We start from the raw sequence: 19,396 nt of genomic DNA, 5'->3' as shown, positions 1-19,396 counted from the left end.
TTCATGGGTATTGCCATGTTGATACTTCATTACCAAACATTTCCCAATTTCCCTTACATTAAACTAAACGTTTAAAAAAAAAATCCAAACTACATTTGAAAACAATATTTTATTTGGCGAGCACCAAAATGATCATATGCAAGGAGTGTACCTCGGATGTTCGCCAAATAAAATATTGTTTACAAATTCAGTTTCTAATTTTTTTATTCCTTTCGACATAGTTTTTAATATTTGACTTCGGTTTGAGGAAGCGGAAAATCTTGTACATACAACATTGACTGTGACATTCGGCAAAAAGGTTTTACAATTCAGAACATTGAAAATGAAAATACCGCTACAGAGGTGAACTTTGAAAAAAGGATTATCGCGCTTGCCATGTAGAGAAACAATAGACAAGAATTAAGGTAAGGAGATAGGGGAAGAAGTACGATCCCGCTAATAAAAGTGATCGCTTCCGAAGCACTTGCTCCGTGAAATAAAGTGAGAAGCAAATGACTGCCGATCGTAATCGTAAAATTGGCCGTGCTCGAACGTCGGCCCACAGTGCCGTAAAGTTTCCTCGTAATTAACGAGAGCGGCCGCAACGATACGGGTAGGACATCTTCCTTCCAATATGGCCGATACTTCACCTCAACTTCTTTTTTCCTTTCGGCACTTCGCCCCGAGCCCAGGGAAGGATTTACCGCTTGATCCGCGGCCGGGCTCGTGGATTTACGATCCGTACTGGCTCCCCTTTTTTTTCCTCCCAGGCTTTAGAATTTTTGCTTCCGTCGGAACTCCGAGTTCCTCTCTCGTTACTTACTGCCTTTGATTTTCACCTACTCGAGCGCTCTCGAGATCCGATTAAAAATATATCACGTTACGTACTGGAAAATGATAATCCTTTCGAAACGTTGCGTTATGATCGAATTCACCCTGAAATTTTAAACTACAAAGAGGAAAAAAAAAAACACCGAGGTAACGTTTACTGATCCGAAAATCGTCCTCTATATGATGGCACCAATACTACAGAGCAGCTTGAGCGTCAATTGCAGAAAAATGGAGGTATTTCCTCTGCCGGCTTTGAAAGCTTCAGACTCGATCCTCGAGTGCACTCGGGATAATTAAAATAAAAAAAAATATATATTCCCGAGTGGGCTTAAGCAAAAGTAATTTGACGATAACCGTGTGGTACATCATGTGAAAACTTTACAGCCTTCAAAGTAGCTAAAAGCACCGCAATGGAGCTGATATAAGCATCGCATGCACATATTAAAGACATCTATAATACCGCCTAAACATAAGCTTTAATTTAAACAAACTTCATATTAAAGCTCCCATATCCGAGCTCTTTACTTCATACAACAACCTCAAAATATCTCTTGTAACACTCAGGTACTCCACATTCAATTAAGAGCTAAAGTCAACGTTTCTAACTCACTTAAAGTGGTTCATCAGAAAATGTTTTTTTTTCCCGGGCACATTTCATATCTCGAGTAATTGTGGAGAAATTCTTATAAGGGGAGGAATTTCGCGTTAAATTTGTGAGATTCGCGAAACTTTAGCAACCGGGTCCGAGATCCGCGTCGGCGGAACTTTAAAGAGGCACATCCGAAGGGAATTCGGATTTCAGATGCAAATCTGTACTGCGCTGTCTGTTACTTTGCAATTTTTACGATCGCAGGTACCGAACACCGAGCTTTTATCGCCCGGGATACTCGGAAAAGTAGGATTTAGATCTCGCGCTGGCGCCGAATGTTAAATTGGCCCTGCAGTGGGAAGACACGTAAACAGTTCGTAGCATTTTCGCAAAATATTTAACTACAGAAAATGTACCAATTGGAACAAAAATTGACGTATCGACGTGTGGATATTTTTGTATATCATTATACCCTAGGCTGTACCCTGAAATATTTTCCTTCGAAAATGTACATCCTGTAAACGTGTCGTAGAAAACTTAAATTTACGCACGGAAGTCGGAGGGAGGAAATTACTAAACCGTTTAATGGCTCGACTGGCCCAAGCAGGCAATAAGTCCCTTTCCGGCAATTCGTCTTCGACATTTCTAAAGCCGCAGTGAATTTAAAAATACATTTAAAAATACATACTCTCGCACACGGGATAGACATCAATTACCGGTGTATCGACACGGCTTGAGCGTTGACTCGGATTCGCGGTTTCCCGAAATTTACTGCGGAGTTCTTCCCTCCTCCATCCAGAAGTTGAGGCCGCCCTTTCACGGGAGTCCAACTGGGGGAAAAATGGCGGGAAGCCAAAGCCGAAAATCGGGGGTCTAAAGTATCGGCGGGGTCCGGACGTTAATCTCGTAGTCTTTTACCTTGGTCGCCGGCCCGCACGGAGCACGCATAAATCAGCAGGAGAAGGACGGTCAGGGCGGCGAGAGCACTGGCTCCCGAGTAGCTCCTCATCTCCACGGCACCGTCCAGCCCAGTCGACCCTACGTCTCTCGAAGGCTCTTCATCCCCCGCCGGAAAATAGCCCTGGGCTCGACACACTGCACGCCACCGAATCACCCAAGGATTACGTCGCGGACACAAACCACTTAGCGCAGTCCTTACACTTCAGCCACGACCGGGATCTGCCGGCTTCCGGGACCGAGCAGAGACGGCGGCACGATTTACACGTTCCTCGGTTCCTAGGATACAACTCTGGCAGCAATGGCAGAGTTGGGCGTGGGTTTATGAGAGTAATGGTGTGCTAGAATAGATTTGCGTCAGGTTCAATTGAAATCGAGTTCTGGTGACAGGAGTTTGAATTCTTAAGATGATATGAAAGGCGCTGAGAAATTTAATGACGTCGGTAAAATGACATTCATCTATACCCTTTTTGGTGGGAATGCCGTTTGGAATAGTTAAAATGGGAACATATGATGACGCGTCCCGGTACCGACATTTATATTTATGTTGATGGCTTTTACAGTCTACGTTGAGTATACTAAATTGTTCAAGATTTTGTGATGAAAAATGAAACTTCGTGAGTTTCAGGACCTACTTTAGGGTCTCCATATTCGAGTGGTAAAATTTGAAACGAATCGGTGCACCCAATTCGGAGAATACTTTCCCCAAAGATTTGACCTCTCAGATATGTATAGGCTGACTCTTTCATATCACCTTAAAGGCAATGGTGGAGGTTCCGGGATTTCTTACGACGATGCCTGATTAACGGGCTACTTAATGTAATCTTTACGTCGCCTGTGTCAAAGCATGTCCTCTTCTGAGAGGAATCAGGAGGAAAATGTTCAGAGCGACAAGTATAGATCTAAGATTTAAAAAATGGATGGAGTGCCCCAATCAGGATTGCGTCGTGTTTAGTTAGAATGTATCATAGTTGGGTCACTTGAAGCAGTTAACGCTGATAGGTTCTTTAAATTGTCACAGTATTTCCTGATTTATAGGCCAGTTACTGCGGTTTAAATGTAGCTCCAATGTTCTTGATTTACAACCACTTAACGCGGTCTGTAAACTGTTGCAATGCCGTTGCAATGGCGAAAATGATTCTCAGGCGAAACGGGAATGGCACAATCTGGGCAATTCTGAGGTAGAAGGTAATATCAGTAGAAGTAGAGTTGCATTCAGACTTAACGGATGATCATCTTCGGCAGATATCTTTCATGTTTAATTCCATTACTTGGAGGCAATGATGTCGACACATTCAGTGGAAGCTATGAAATATACTCGATCTCTATTCCTTGAGGTGCAACTACGGTAGCAAAGGTAGACTTGTCTGCAGGTTTAGGAGTGTAATTGATTTCGTGAACTTAATTTGTAGGGTGTCTGAAGATAATGCAATTGGATTCCTCGAATGCAATAAAGTTTCCCCGTTGAGGTCCATATACATCCGTAGTATTGTATGATTGCTCTCGAGATGAAGCAGGAACGACGGAACTTGCAGTTTATCCCGAACTTCAAGGACGATGGTAATAAGTTTAACGCAACGAGAAACTTTTTGAGCTAGATTCGTGCCATGTTTAGTCAGAATGCATTTAAATCACCTCGAATCAGTGGAACTTGGTTCGCGAGGTTTGCATAGCGTCTTAGAGGTGTCGTCCCGCTTTTTAGATGGTGCAAGAACGGCAGCTTGTACGACTCCTAAGTTCAAAGAGCAGGAGAACTTACTCTCAAGTTAAAGGAAGTGACTAACTTTTCTAAGTCGATTCGTGTCAGGTTTAAGCAGAATGCACTTGAATTGTTCGAAAGCAATGATATTACTGATAACGTCACGTAATGTCCGTCCACAGCCAGCTTTATGCAATGCATATATGGTTTCGATAACCACAGTTTACAACCTCGAATCCATTTTACACATTTCAGGACGGTTTCCTCTTAGAAGTCCTCTGAAAGTAATGATACCTGCCAGATCCAGACGTGTTCACTTAGTTTATCGGTTTGGAATTGATTTTATGGGCAGAATTCTAGTCATGTCTCCAGTTAGGTAAACCATCCAACTTGAAGGCTCGTGACTGATCGTGGGTGTAAAATCAACCCAGTCGGTCTCAGATTCACGGAGAGGCTTGAATCAGTTACGGAGAATAGATTCGGGACTTGCAAGAGGGTAGTGTTCGAAATCGCGGAAAGATTACCAATCGGCAGGTACAGAGTACCTTGACATGGCTATCATTAAGAATTCACAGCACGGCGTGAGCTCTTCTCGTTTTTTTTTCCCTCTGCCCTGCTTCTAACGCCTCCTGCTTTGTTGATCTTTATTTGTTCACCCTGATGCACTTTTCGTTCTTTTTTTCTCGCTTCTCTGATTCATTACTAGAACGTTTTCGCTTATATATTGCGCCTAGAAAATTGCAGTACAAGGCTGGTGTAATTTGTCCCATCATGCAGTGACTAGTATTGACAGATGTCAACTGACGCTGATTGATGCAGAAAATTGGTAAATGTGCTGGGTAGTTCTATAATCTTGACAAATATTTTTAAAGGTCCTCCCGTGTACAACACAACACCAATTTCGTTCCGTTCTGACACTATTTCATATTTATCTTATTTCCTATTATTATTGCAGATTTATACCCGAAAACTACGGCAATTGTATTTATAAATGTACACTTTAAAGAAGATATATATTGCTCTTTGCAAAGATAAGAACACGAGCTTTGTGGCAAAAAATTGAAGCTCATCCTGGAAGTGCCCGTTTTCTTCCAACACGTTTAAGCTGCATTTCCGGTTACCCCTGTTTTCATCGGGTCCTCCACCACGTCTTTAGTTTTTCCTCACTTTGTCGTACAGTTTGTAGAGTTACTTCTCCCCTTCTCTGTTCCTCGCTCTTCGTGCCACGTGACCACCGGCGGAAGTCGGATGACACGAATTCCGGAACGAACCGCGAAGTGCACTCGGGTGGGAATGATTCCCAGAGATTTACGATGCACCTCGATCACTCCCCCGGAAATTCCTCGATGCCCCCGACACGAATCGATGAAGTATAGGATAACTTCAGTTCCTTTCGTCTGGGGTAGCTTCACTCGAAATTTCCAAAATTCGACCGAAAAATCACTAGCACAGCAGCGGTCCTAAAGTACTATCCACTTTCCTGGTTTTTCTCCCAAGCTCGAAAGTAGATCCAAAAATTAGCCTCGTTATACTCAACTAAGTGTTGGCACCAGTAACTTCATACACATCCACCCACTCCACGGTGAAGCATTGTTCCTGAACTATATCAAATCCTTATCGAAAATTCACTTGAAAGCGTCGAGTCTACGTCAAACATCTCTCCTATTTGAAAGCGAAACCTTAACCAGTTAACTGGGGAATTAACTTTTGAGCAACTCGTTTCGCAATGGGGACTTTTTTCCTTCGCCTAATTTCCATGACGAAAAAAGTCGACATGCCCATTGTCTTTCTGTTATGACGAAAGATTTCGCCATACCCGGTTAACAGGTAAATTGCCATGGTGCCTCTATTCACTTTTTTTAGATATAAACAAATTCTTTATGCCAGTCGATCACGTGCGACGGGGTTTTCGTTAAGTTACGTCGACTTCTCATCCGTTGTAGTAGATTCTCCCGCCAGTGTAGTCGATCCTAATCGATCGATTGACCAATTGATCGATTTCCGACGGCTCTATGACGAGGAGGCACACCTAGTAAGCCGCCACTCAGCCCTTTCCTCACGTTTCAAATCCTCCAGGATTTCCAGGGCAATCGGAGCAAGCTCCGATGAGTCTGCATCATACATATTACGGGAAACACGTGACAAACGCCGTCTGATGGTAATCCAGCATGTCGGTGCGTGACGATGCGCAGTAATAAGGATTTACAGGAAAAATCCGTGGCGGGTCTTTGGACCTGATCAGCACCAGCTAAATAGATTAATCCCTTGCCTTAGGATTTAAATTCCAATAGCGCGTGCCATAAACAATAAAAAATGTCGATCCTTACATCAGGCCATTTCACGGTTTGGCTGAACGTTCAAAGTCTCACGCGTCTCTCATACGTTTTGTTTATGGATATACCACGTCTGTCACACGTTTTGTTCACGTTTCGCTCGATTGATATACCACGTCTTTCACACGATATTGTAGATGCAGAGGTTAAAGTGACCGCTTTAATATATGCATTCTTCTCAGTTTAATGAATTCTTTTCAACGGGTTACTGATTATGCACGAGAAACTGAGATCGATGACGATTGTAAGGCTGCAAATGGACTTCTAAGGGAAAATTGGATGTAGAGTGGAAGAGAAGGAAGGGATTCTTTGAGGCGTATTTAATGTACTACAGTCGTAGTACAATCCGTTATTCAATTACCGAAAGCAAATAAAATGCCTACGAATGGCAAAAATCGTGAAAGGTGGACGACCGACGCTTGCAGATTAAGGGGCTGTACCACTGTGAACGTCGAAAATATCACACATTTTTAAAAATATTTTTCTCAAAAAGTACTGCATATGATGGCACAAACTTCTTTTTTTTCCCATGAAAGGTCTAATGTATGTGATCAGAAAAAGTTGAATTTTATCTATCTTGGAACTTGAAATTCAGGTCGTAATGGGTGGAAATGGACTTTTTACCCGTATCACCGAAAATACAGCGATGATTAATGTTGACTATTCTGGTCATAGGTATAGAGAATCGAAGTTTTACTAAAAAATCCTTGACGACCGCAAGGACTCAAACTGAAAGGATAAAGTTAGACAAAGGGATATTCGAAAGAACGATGAACTACGTGGACCAGGATTTAACGAGGAATTAAACTATTGTAACTGAGAAGAAGTGCACCTTGATGTGCACTTCGAATAGATTTCGTGCCTCAATCGTCCCTGACGTCTTGTTAATCGCAAACTCATTTAATCATTCTTCCTTCACTTAATCTTTTTGACTTTGTTCAACCGTTTCTTCAACTTTTAAACTCCGCGCTAGTTTAGAGTCTGAAAGAAAGTAACCTTCCTCCTTCGAGATTATTTTTCCAGGCGTGTACTCCTTTTGTTTATCTTCCGTCGTCTTGGTATTTAATATTTCACGTAGAATCAATTTTCTTTTAATAGATGCATCGATGATTATGATACTTTCTTCTTTATCCGGAAATGACTCCAACAGTCTACAATCGTGAGTTATTGTCCAAGACAATAATTAATTAATTCTGCAAGTAATCACGAGTTGTAATCGATCGGAATGGTTACGGTGCACTGTTATCAATGATCCCTCAGTTTACACCTGATCACTCCTTACGTCCATTCGTTAATTCGTCGATACGTATATAACTTTCTTTACCATTTAATTTAATCCAGGACGGTGCTGTATCAACACCATGAAGTTATCCCGGAAACTGTGTACGCGTCGACAATTGCGGACCAACTGTTTCATGCATCATCCGAAACTCGTGGAACTCCATCAACAAACCCCGGTCCACGTCACCAAGCCTTCCAAACTTTTCAGTAAAAACCAAGGACTCTTCTATTTCGACGAACCGACTTTCCGCCGCACATTATTTCCCCAATCCAAAGAAAGTTCAATGGACCCGAAACTTTCCGGTAAAAATTCCCAATCACCAGAGATCACCTTCCCGAACCAATCGCATCTCTGGCATCACCTCTTCAAACTCCCGTTTAAAACGTCCCGAAGTTGGTAATGCCGAATGAAATCCTTCGACAAAATTAAAGGGGAAAAAAGTTAAAACGACCGAATTCAACGGATAAGGAAATTAAACCTAACCCTGCCAATGCACATGTCGCGCACTCGGAAGTTTTACCGCGTTGATATACGCGAAACGTCGAGCCGAATTTCGAAGCCACTGCGGAGCGGCAAGGACTTCCCGTCGCGACTGTCACGACTGTCACGCTTCGCGGCGAAGACGCTTTCGGACGGGTTCGGATCGTTCCGCGCGCGAAATACGACTAGACCGGACCGGACCGTACGAGCGACTCGTCCGCGACGGTGTGCGCGCTAATGCGGAGCCGCGCGGTCCTCCAGCCGAGAACCCGACCCGAGACGGTGCGAAAGCTCTCGGCGCGGCGGACACGCCCGACTCGACCCGAACGCGACCCGAACCCGGCCCGAACCCGGCCCGAGCAGGTACGGCGACCCGCGACGGGCTTTCGGATCTCGCCCGACGATCCGACCCTGGAGCTTGCGGCAGCACGTCGTAAGGTGCACGAGCAAGGTCAGGTGAAGTATGAAGAGAGATATGCATTACACTTTGCGTCCATTTTTTTCGCCGAACTAAAACTTCTCGTGACGCAGTGTGCGCATTATATACATATGATAGTACTCGTTTCGGCAAATGGTACTGCATAGAGAAAAAAAATCAAGTTTTTCGCAGTTTTTCGTTAAAAAAGAAACTTGTTCTTTTGTGTTCTTCCTTTTCATGGAAAAAATTCCGCAAAATTTTTGGGAATTGAGAAATTGCGTTGAAGTTCTAATCTTTTAATTTTATCATTTGGAACAATTTTACCACACACACATACCCGCGCGCGCGCGTGCGTGCGGAGCGCTTCTGTTATTAAATACGTATTTATTGACGCGGTGTACGTACCATCAATGTTAACAATGTAGCAGTTCGTAATAGCTTTCGTTTATAGCCTACAAAGTATCAGTTGGCGCGTTGCAAGGTTCACACAATTCCGGAATAATTATCCTTCAGCGAAACAGGTGGAACAGAATTGAATCCGGTAACTTCAACAGTTTGCAGAACATTTACAAACTATGCTTCTACGGTGCATTAAATCCTTCCAACAGGTTAAAAGTATTTTACCTCTGCGTAACCTTGCAATGTGGTTTATTACAAAATAATTCTCTCTGTACAAATATCTAATCATCGCGGAAGGTCCGGGCATCCGTGAAATTTCATTTTTTTTTTTGTATAAAGGCCGTTTGGCGATTAATGCGTGCCCGTGACATCGAAAAGGAAAACGCCTAATGGCTTGTGTCCACGTGCAAGTAAAACATGCGAGAGCTGCTCTCAGGGAGTTCTTGCCACCATGTACACGGTTGAACAAGTGAACTTGGGCAAGAAATTTTCTGCAAGTTTGTTGGTAGTGTACCCGCAAATGCAAGTTGCTCTAGGAAGAAGGGGTGCAAGTTACTTGCACGTGGACACGAGCCATAATAGAGAGGACTAAGCCTTTAAAGGGGCAAAATTGCCCAAAATTTGCGCTCGTTTCCATGAGCTGGCCCTGTTAGGTATAACATATTCATAGTTTGTAGCTTAGAGCAAAAGCATTGTGAAATGAATTTTGTCGACATTCTCAAAAACAAATGCGAGTTTATCGAATACCAGAGTGTCCTAATTGTCGTAAAATTGTCCTGACCCTTTCGTTTTTAATATCAGAGCCTTCGATAACTGTATAAAAATCAGGGGAGAAAAATCATCAGACAGGGGAAGACGTAAATCTACACCAAAAATATGAAATCATCACACGAATACATTATAATACATACAAATCATCACACAATACAAAGCTCAATAATTGTACTATGAAATCACGCTCTGTTTTCGATGAAAAAAAATGCATCTTAGTTATGCAAAAAAAAAATTCTTGAATTTCGCCTATGACAATTGCGTATAACCCCTTAACGGCCGACCACGGAACTAAGTCACCAGAAACTCGATCACGGTAAATACGCTGATGAGTTTTTGATAGTACTTTTTCCGCTTCTTTCTTCGGAATCTTCGACGGTTTTTCTGTACTTTCGTCTAGCAGTGTATGAGCCCCAAGACTCTCGCTAAACTTATGAGGTACGTCTCAAGGGATCATGCTATGCATAGAATCGTCTCTCGGATGCGATCCGTTAAAGTTAAAAGAACGTTAGGCCGCACTTCCTGCTAGCCGAAACATCGATCACTGTCCGGAAAGACTTGAAAGAGATGGAAAAGTAACGAAAAAAGAACCCGCCACGTTTTGAACCTTCCGCCATCAGAGCAGATGTTTCCGGTATGTTCAATCATGATCTCCTCTGCGTCTTCGATTTCCGCGGCTGAGATTCCGAAATTCTTATTTCCTTATTTTGCATATTTTTGTAGCATATATTTTGCATCATATTCTCTGCGGGTTTCTTCTCTTTAAGAAGCGTTTTGAAAATGTTTTCCACGACCAGAGAGTTTCGAATTCATTGATTTCCTATATCTTTATTAATTCATACATATAAACTCATTCACAGCTTTCTTAACAAATTTTTCTCCCGCGAATTATACCTAATGAATTGTTATCAGAATTGTTCGTTAAAGGGCTGAACATACATGTCGGGATTTTCATTTCATAGTCAGAGGGACTTGTTTGACATTTCGGGAGTTAATTTTGCTGGACTGCAGAAAATTAGTTCGCGGTGGTATATTCGAGAAAGAGGCTTCTAGGACCGTCGTTGGAATTACCGGGATTACGACTGGAGGCCGTCAAATGAAGTAGTTATCACCGAGTGCACGGTAAAATCGAACACGAGATGTAGTAAAATCTGCACCGTGGGAGATGTCGTGGAGTACGATGTGACATTATTCCACGCGCCGTATTACGTGGTTCATTATGCCATGAAACCTGGAAAAAGTCAGGTGTCCTGAGAAACATTAATCTCGGAATGATGAAATATGGTTCTCGTGAAGAAAATGGATGGTATTCACGCAGCAATATGACTTTCGTAATAATTGTCTGGGATGTTCCGAGACGAAAAATTAAGTGTGATATCATCTTATCCGTAAGCTTCGATTGACTAAAATAAGATAGTTCTATATTGCCATGTACACCGTTAAATAAAATATTATGAGACTGAGTGAAAAATAAATTATTTTGTTTCGCAATTGACTACATTTCACATCACCGATGCGATCAGTTTCTGTAATTAACCGGTAATTGTTCGATTGGAGCTGGCAAAACGCTTGAAACTTCGCAGTCTGTCTCGACAACGGCCTAAGCGTTCTATGCAGATGAGAAGACGTGCTTCATCTTGGAAGTTCATCAAACCCATGACAGAGTACCGAGGATCGATCGGTTTAATTAACTTAAGGGTGTATTTGCGTGCACTTCAACGTTAAGCGTGTTCGTGCCGAGCATCTTGTATCATGGTGAATACGGACATAATATATTACGAAATCTCGTTATAAGCGCCTGCAATGTATCAACGCGATTATTTAAGGATTTAATTACAGCGATGTATGATGCATAACTTAGATATCTCCGTCTTATTGCTTCATTTGTTTATATTAAGGAACTTATCCGTTTATCGTGACGAAGAGCCTCTTTTCGTTTCCGTACAACGCTTGCCTCTCGACAAAATAAGAAGAGATTTTCTTCACTTAACAATTGCTCGGATAAATCGAGACACACAATAAAGTCCGATGGATAAAAACAAAAAAAAATGTTTTCCCAGGATAACCATTCGGGAAAATTACTGTTTGCTTCCGAACGGCGGAAGTTGCATCGTTACATTCTTTGAGATTCCATTAGAATAGAATGTCTCCGTACAATTTCTTCCGGTTTAACGAAATGTCAAAGGGTGGACTGGAATATTTATAAAGTCGGCACCGGCGGATCTTGAACATTCCTTTAGTTGGAGGTACGCCTCGGAATGTGTGGACGGATGTCGGAGGGGTAAGCGGCGTGGGAATAACTCATAAAGGCAATATTTCAATTCATTTTTTGGTGCCTGGGTTGCTTTATACCTTGCCTACTTTATTAACCTGAGACCTCGTTGAAATTCATAGCTGGTACCTTGAAATGTCCGCTTTTGCGGCTCGGGCTTTATTAAGCCGGTAGAACGATGCAGATTAGAACGACACGGATAATTGCGCAGATTGTACCGATTCATTTTCGGATAGGTATCTTCTGGCTGGAAGGACTATTAAACGTAATCGGGGCCCTTAGATTTCTTCAATCTGAAAACTGACCGAATTTCAGAGGACTAATGTCCTGTCACTCGATTAACGCCCCCCATACTATCATCTCTTTTCCTGAAGACAAAATTAATTATTTATGCGTATGTCATTATTTCTCCAAGATAATATCTGGCTATTTCTGACTATTGCTTATTTGTCGCTAGTGCGACTCGGGATGGGTGTCAAGAATTGGGTCGTATACATAAATGCACCATTACTTCTTGCACTTTGACGTCACGATACTCCGCTTAATGCACGAGCCGTGGTATACAGCCATGCTTAAACCAAAATTCACGCGTCCATGCACACCGACCTCTCCCTTATGCGCTCAAATAAAATGATAGCGCGCCCAAAGGGAAATTATTTACCCGGCAATGAGTGGCTTGAAATAAACGTGAAAATTGAGCAGGGTACGAAATTATTTCCGGCAATCAGTAGGTTTGTTCCCGTTGACTGCACTTTCTACCGTCGAAGGTAACGAGGGTACTACACTTTTCTTGAAAAGTGCAAAAGGGTAGATACACTTTCATCGACTTCCCGAACGCCAGAAACCTCACGAAAGTCCAAGATGGCCGATTTAGTAGAGAGGTACGCGATTTTGAGGTTATCTGTATCGAACGATGATGAATACGAAATTGCTAATGTGTTTGTATTTTACATTGCAACTGTAGTACCTCAGGTACCTTCCTTGTAAGTCCTTTTGATAAATTTCAAACGTCTCGTTCTGATAAAAATCACTTACTCCGAATGACAATGTAATCCAAAATGCGGGAACAATCGAAGGTAGCGCAGACGCAGCTGCACGTCCCACAGAAACATGCAGCTGCCATTTCGACGTCGGACATTGGGTGGGATCTCAATTATTCATCAATGACGCGGGAAAATTGCAGCTGCATGCCAAGGCCTCCCTGGACACCCTACGAGCCGGAACTTTGCAATTGGGATTTCGTCTCTTGGCGAACGTCAACCATCAAAATTACCAACCAACGGAGACTGGGAATTCAGGGGGAAATATAAATGGAAGCACCGAATCAGAAAGCTCAGACAGTGACAGCTGGGATCCGGCGGGAACTGCGTTTTTCTTGGCTCGCGGAAAAATTGCGAATGGAAGCGGGCACGTCAGGTTCAATGTAATGTATCCGAAGAAAAGTGTCAACTACCTCGCCAATTTACAGTGACGTTTTCATTTTGCTTCATCTATTTCTGAAACACGTTTTTCCCTTAAGATGATATGAAAGGCGCTGAGATATTGATCGACGTCGATAAAATAAAATTCATCTATACCCTTTTTGGTGGGAATGCCGTTTTGAATACTCTTAAAAAAGTGTCTTATTCGAGTCGACTGATTTGTGGGAAATTTCACTTCACCTTAGCTTTCCAAGATCCCGTTTTCTGTATAAGTGCTCACGTCGGATTATTCTGCCTCAAACGAAGGGAATTCTCCGCGAGGCCGAATCTCGCGAAATGAGTGATAATTGCAGCTCCAAGGGATCTTTATTCCGTCCGCAAATGCGAAATTCCGTAAATTCTCGTCTGCCACAAGAAGGTAACGCAACGCATACGGATTCGTAACCAAGAACAGGGCCGTAATGAATCATCCTTAGTAGTTCTCGACTCCAAGCAATTCGTTTGCTGTAAGCATCGCTCGGAATCGCGGAGGTAGCAAGTCGTAATTGCGAGGTAATTGCTCGTGGCGAACCGCATTATTTACGTTCTACGGAAACACCTATATCGTCTTCTTTCAGCTCTGATCAATCGTAGGGCACGAAGACCTCCACTGTGTGTGCGTTATCGATTTTATCTCCGCTAGATTTACCTTTAGCGCCATTAATATATGCAAACTATAAAGAGAGAATAGGGAAATAGTAACCGTGCGTGCGTAATTATGATACAGTTAATAATTTTCCATGATTTCATGGTAAAGTAATACCTATCGTTAACGAACAAAATTTGATGCACTGATGTGAGATGTAACGTGAAATTAAAAATGAACTATTGTCACGATTATATAATAGTTACACCCTGCGCTATCTGTCATTTTCACTCCAAGACTTGAAATTACTTGCTTGTAGGGTATCATGTAAAATCATTGTAAATCGTATCGATCTTTGATACAATATCAAGCGAATGACTTGTTCTCGGGTTTCGTACCCCTAAACTTTACGATGTGTCGAATGACCTTATCGAGTGGATAATCCTGTCGTCCTGAGTCATTGATTCGTGTACACATGCACCTGCAGACATTACGTGTCAATTACGCAACTACGGGGTACCTCCGTCAGCAACAAACACTTCTGTCCGTCCATCAACGACGTCATGGCGTCGTCATCAAATTTCTCACCAATGATGTGTCGTCGACAAAGATAATGACGTTAACGAGCATCATTTGGATTTCAGGTGTGATTAAACGGTAGATATCGATAAATGAAGTAATAACCTCTTAATCGTAGACTATCATGTTTCAATGAAGCTTCTTCGACGAGATAGGCCTCTCCAAATGATAATGAGCATTCTGCTGAAAATCGATCGATTGGACTATTTTATAAAGATGCAATTAAATATCAACACGGAAATACCTTCCCGCGTTACGTTAATCGATCAAAACGTCAAGTGACGGAAATAAATTCACGGTAACGCAACACGAGGCACTTAAGCGTCATAAATCCCGAAAATCAAATTTAATCCCTCAATTGATGGGCTTACGAGGGGATGCGACGTTCCCTAAATCTTGTCACGAGAGAGACTGAACCGCGATAGTAAACTTTACTTAGTGGTCCCTCGTAGAGAGCTTTAGGTAAGCGTCTCACCTGTGATTAGAATGTTAATACCCTCCTTACCCAAAACTCGGCTACTTTTTGCCGGTACTTAGTATATGAAACGGAAAAATTTGCCGATCGCGAATGTGTTAAAATGAAACAAAACGTACTGTATATCCATAAGAAAAATATGAGGAAATCACCTGGATCTAATGTTATATATGTTTCGCAAGTATATCAAATCTCTGTTAAATATCTACGCAATGTACGATATCCGTTAAATATATATAAAATATCAGAGAAATATTTTGTGCTACTAGGGAAGGCGGTAAAATCCCGTGATTCTGGCAGGATCGTCCAATTTTGCTCGGGTTTAAATCTCCGTCCAGCTGCGGAACGTCGAGCTAAACAGGCCGGAGGAGAGATGAAATTAGAGCCGTCGTCAGTCAGTTCGGTGACAAACGTCGGATGGCAACTGCAGTCGCGGGGCGACTCCATCCCTCCGGTGGTGGCGGAAACGGACGAAGGCAAGGGAAAAGGGGAGTAAGATTCTGGCACGTTTCAGAGACAGCTCGGTGCAGAACATCCGCTCTCGCTTGGCTCTCGGCTCGCGTCGCTCGATCCCGCCTGTCCCGCGGTATCCGCCCGGCAAGAATGAAATGCTCGGCCCCCGAAAACGAGGTGCAAGAGTGCAACCTACACCCGGCCCCTCGTGATGAATGAAACCGTAGTAGCCCGACACCGCGCCGAAGCCTCCCTGTTCCGCCCAGGACGGGTTAGTCACCCGGAATGCTAGCATTCATCTCCTGCTGGAAATACTCGCATACTGCCACCCTCAAATTACTCCCCAATTGACCTCTATTGATAATAAGCAGTTCCTCCTAATGCCGAGGAGGCGAAGCCGCAGACCGATTGTTTAGTATGAAAGAGAATTGTATGATCTGATAGGGAAAACTACCCCATATATGTATGGGGTAGTTCGCCATATTAAATCGCATTATTCGTGCTGTTAAGAGAATTGTATGATTCAATATGGAGAAATGAAATAATGTGGGGTAGTTTTCTCCATTATATACATATATGGGGTACGGAAACCCTCATGACTCGTTTCATGATCTTTTATGATAGAAATTCTGCATCGTTCTGTCTATGTGGGATGTTTCACTTCGATGGCAACCCTCTCTCGATTGCATTATGATTTCTTCTAATTCCGAGTAAACGAAGCCGCAGTCCGATTGTTTAATATCTTACATACGTTCAATAAACATTTATATACGATTAATATACAGATATTCCACGTTCAGCGGTGACTTCGAAAATGTACACAACTCGAAAGGTCTCCGCGTTTCCTCTTCCCCAAGAATATTTGCTCAAGAATCGAGTAACTTGTTGTACCTATTTCCATACCTCCCAAGGCAATATTTTCCCGTAAACAAACCCCAGAAAATTCTTACATTTTCTGAAATACGCAATTAATGATATACCTCTTACGTTTTACTCCACCCAATTTCACGGAAACTGTGCACGCTACAAATTCGGATCCGCCGATGGAGGGACAGAGAGAGAGAGAGAAACCGAATGAACACGGGACCAAATGACTTCAAGAGGCAATGACAGGGCAAGGGAAATGACAAAGAGCTTTAAGAGAGCCTAATGCAAACGAAGCTTCGCATAATTACAGATTCCGCCGGTTGACATGGGGTACCTCATCTTTCCGCACGAGTTGCGCCGCATTCATTCCGCGCACTTGCCGCCCACCCAATTCCGGACAGCTGTGTCAAAATCACCAGCTCAATTATTGTACGATGACAATGACTACGGAACAGCTGTTCCGTGGTAATCGATGACTGACATGGCGGAAGTATCGCCATGGTTGAGCTTTCGATGACGATTTCACTCAACATCTTCCGAATAACAATAACCCAGGCAACCCATGAAGTGGGATATACGTAAATTAATCGTCTAAATTAGATCCATATGTATAGCAAATGTATATCGTCTATCATACACCTAAAAAAATATCTATGTCTATTGTAGATGAAAATTATAATGAGTTGTAAAAAGAGCGTTTTATTTTCCGAAACAACCCCCTTTCGTAACAAGCGAACTTACGCGTCCTGCCGTGGCGTAAAAAGTTTCGCTTAAAAAAACTTCAGGGCCCCATTACCCTGGACCAACGTTTTTTTAACCATACCTTTTTTCAATTATATCAATACGAACGAAAATGCGAAGGAAACACTTCTATTTTCTTTTAATCACTTTGAAGGTGGCGGAACGAAATTCGCTGACAATGAGTTTCAGAGACATCGACGTCGAAGCTCCAGCAACAAACAGTTCGAGCTTTTCCGCCGTTCATCCGCTTCGATGTTTCGCAAGGTCTGAATTAAACCTCTCGACATCTCGCAACGTAGCAGAGCTACATTTTGGAGAGATGAGGTGAGCAACGATTGCATTTGAGAACGTGGATCGTGCATCAGGATTGTCAAAATGTCTTGTCTCGTTCGACGGAGATTCTCGGCGCTTGAAAGCGACCTGGAGAAGTTCTCTCCTGGCAGTATGATATATGGTCGCTTCGTTATCCCAGTGAACATTGTTATATAACTGTTGGGTAAATGTTACGTTTTCGAAACTAACATGTTACGTAGCATAAAAATAACATGGAAGTTAGATGTTAGTTATTATTTCCCACTCGGTAAGGTAACATGCATGTAACATATTAATGTTATAATTTCAATTACCTTAAAATAATATTAATTTTTCATACATTTAATAAAAAGGATCACGCAATTTTATCAAAAATTATATAATTTTTTATTTTTAATTATTTTTTGCTACTTCCCAGCAGTTAGATATTAAATGACAGATCAGACTTTCGATGAAATTATGTAGTGATAAACTATATGATTTTACACAAAATATGACATATATTAATCTTATGACATTTGACGATGAATTATGACAATGACGATGACGATGATGGAATAAAACAGAAGATCAGGTCAGAATATCAGCAACGCTGATATCGCAACGATTCGTTTCCCAGACCTGCATTTCTGGACCAAACAATAAGTCGAGGTTGGCACAAACTTGGTGTACAGCTCGAGGGAGCAATTGTTAATGCTCTTCTCTCCTATACGTCTCCCGTAGTTGTCGGGGCATTTGAAAAACCGAATGGGCGACATTTGAAAGAGAGTTCCCGGACTAATTGCGGACAAACGTTTCAGTAGTTCAAATCAGAGACTGGTAGGTAAAGCTCAAACTTTGCTTCCCGTATTTTCTGACGAATCGGCGAAAACCACAACGCAAAGTTCCGTCCTCGTCCCAAATGACAAATTCGTGGATACGTCACTAATGTTCTAGCCACGAAAATTTTCGAGAGCTCGATTTATCTTCTTTTAATTCTCCTGCGAAACAAACCTTGGTGCATACGTAGATACATCAGAAATATTATATAATTGCAATTATATGATCGCACCTCGTATCGAATTAACTCGCGAATAATTTCCAATACACGGGAAAGAATTTGTTGAACACTCCGCAAACGTTTTATACCACATCCAATGACTAACTTGTATCGTAATTTGTTATTAATATGTACTCTGTTTGATATCCATTAAATTCAGTGAATTATTTATTTCACATTAACCTCAACCACGTACGCGATATTGAGTTGGTGTATAGGGTTGTCCACCGAAGAAAGAATCTAAGAAAGAAAATACTACTATGATTGAGTGAATAGAGTACTAAGGGCGTACAAGAAATTACAAATCTTGTAGATCTAGAATCAATAGCAAGATCGCGCTTAAAAGTGGCCAGAAATGAACAAGATTACGAAACGTCCTGCCCTTCCTTCTTTTTTAACAAGATGGCTCTGGATAACGTCCTGGAATGGAATCCCGCACGAGGAATCGAATTAGAGCCGGAAGCGAACGTAAACGTCGGTAATGCGCTTGCAAGTTCGGTGCGTTGTCTGCATTCAGAATTGGAGGCGAAAATGTCGCTGCGGTTTTCCTTCGTGCAACTCGCTACCCCGAGTGCACCGGAGAAATAATTGCATCTCCAGCTCGACAAGAATCCCGGCACGTCCTTGCAAGCTACGCAAGGATGAGCCGCATATGAGCATTCGAATTATTCAGATTGTGGGTGATGGCGGCAACTCCAACCCTTCCGAGTCTGCAGGGATTCCTGGGGGACAACCCTGAGAGGGAACTTCTGCAACTTAGCGGGGGCTAATAGCCTGCCTTAGTCTATCGGCGGAATCTCCGAATTTAGCTGAACAAGCTCTGGCTGTTAAGCCTAACAAGCACTATATCAATATTTTCAAATGATATGTCGTT

At 42.3% G+C, this 19,396-nt stretch overlaps 1 protein-coding gene across 1 annotated transcript in view; it reads right to left on the bottom strand.

Moving 5' to 3' along the window:
• Window positions 1-2,408, bottom strand: part of LOC105698227 (alkaline phosphatase) — a 56,645-nt gene extending 54,237 nt beyond the window's left edge. The window contains exon 1 of the mRNA XM_012422282.1: window positions 2,318-2,408. Coding sequence (XP_012277705.1) covers window positions 2,318-2,408 — 91 coding nt within the window. The remainder of the gene's footprint in view (window positions 1-2,317) is intronic.
• Window positions 2,409-19,396: the final 16,988 nt, after the last annotated feature.

This window comes from Orussus abietinus, unplaced genomic scaffold (assembly GCF_000612105.2).
Source record: "Orussus abietinus isolate OABI.00-Male unplaced genomic scaffold, Oabi_2.0 scaffold14, whole genome shotgun sequence".
In the NCBI taxonomy this organism is placed as follows: domain Eukaryota; kingdom Metazoa; phylum Arthropoda; class Insecta; order Hymenoptera; family Orussidae; genus Orussus; species Orussus abietinus.
This window is presented reverse-complemented; position numbering and strand designations above follow the sequence as displayed.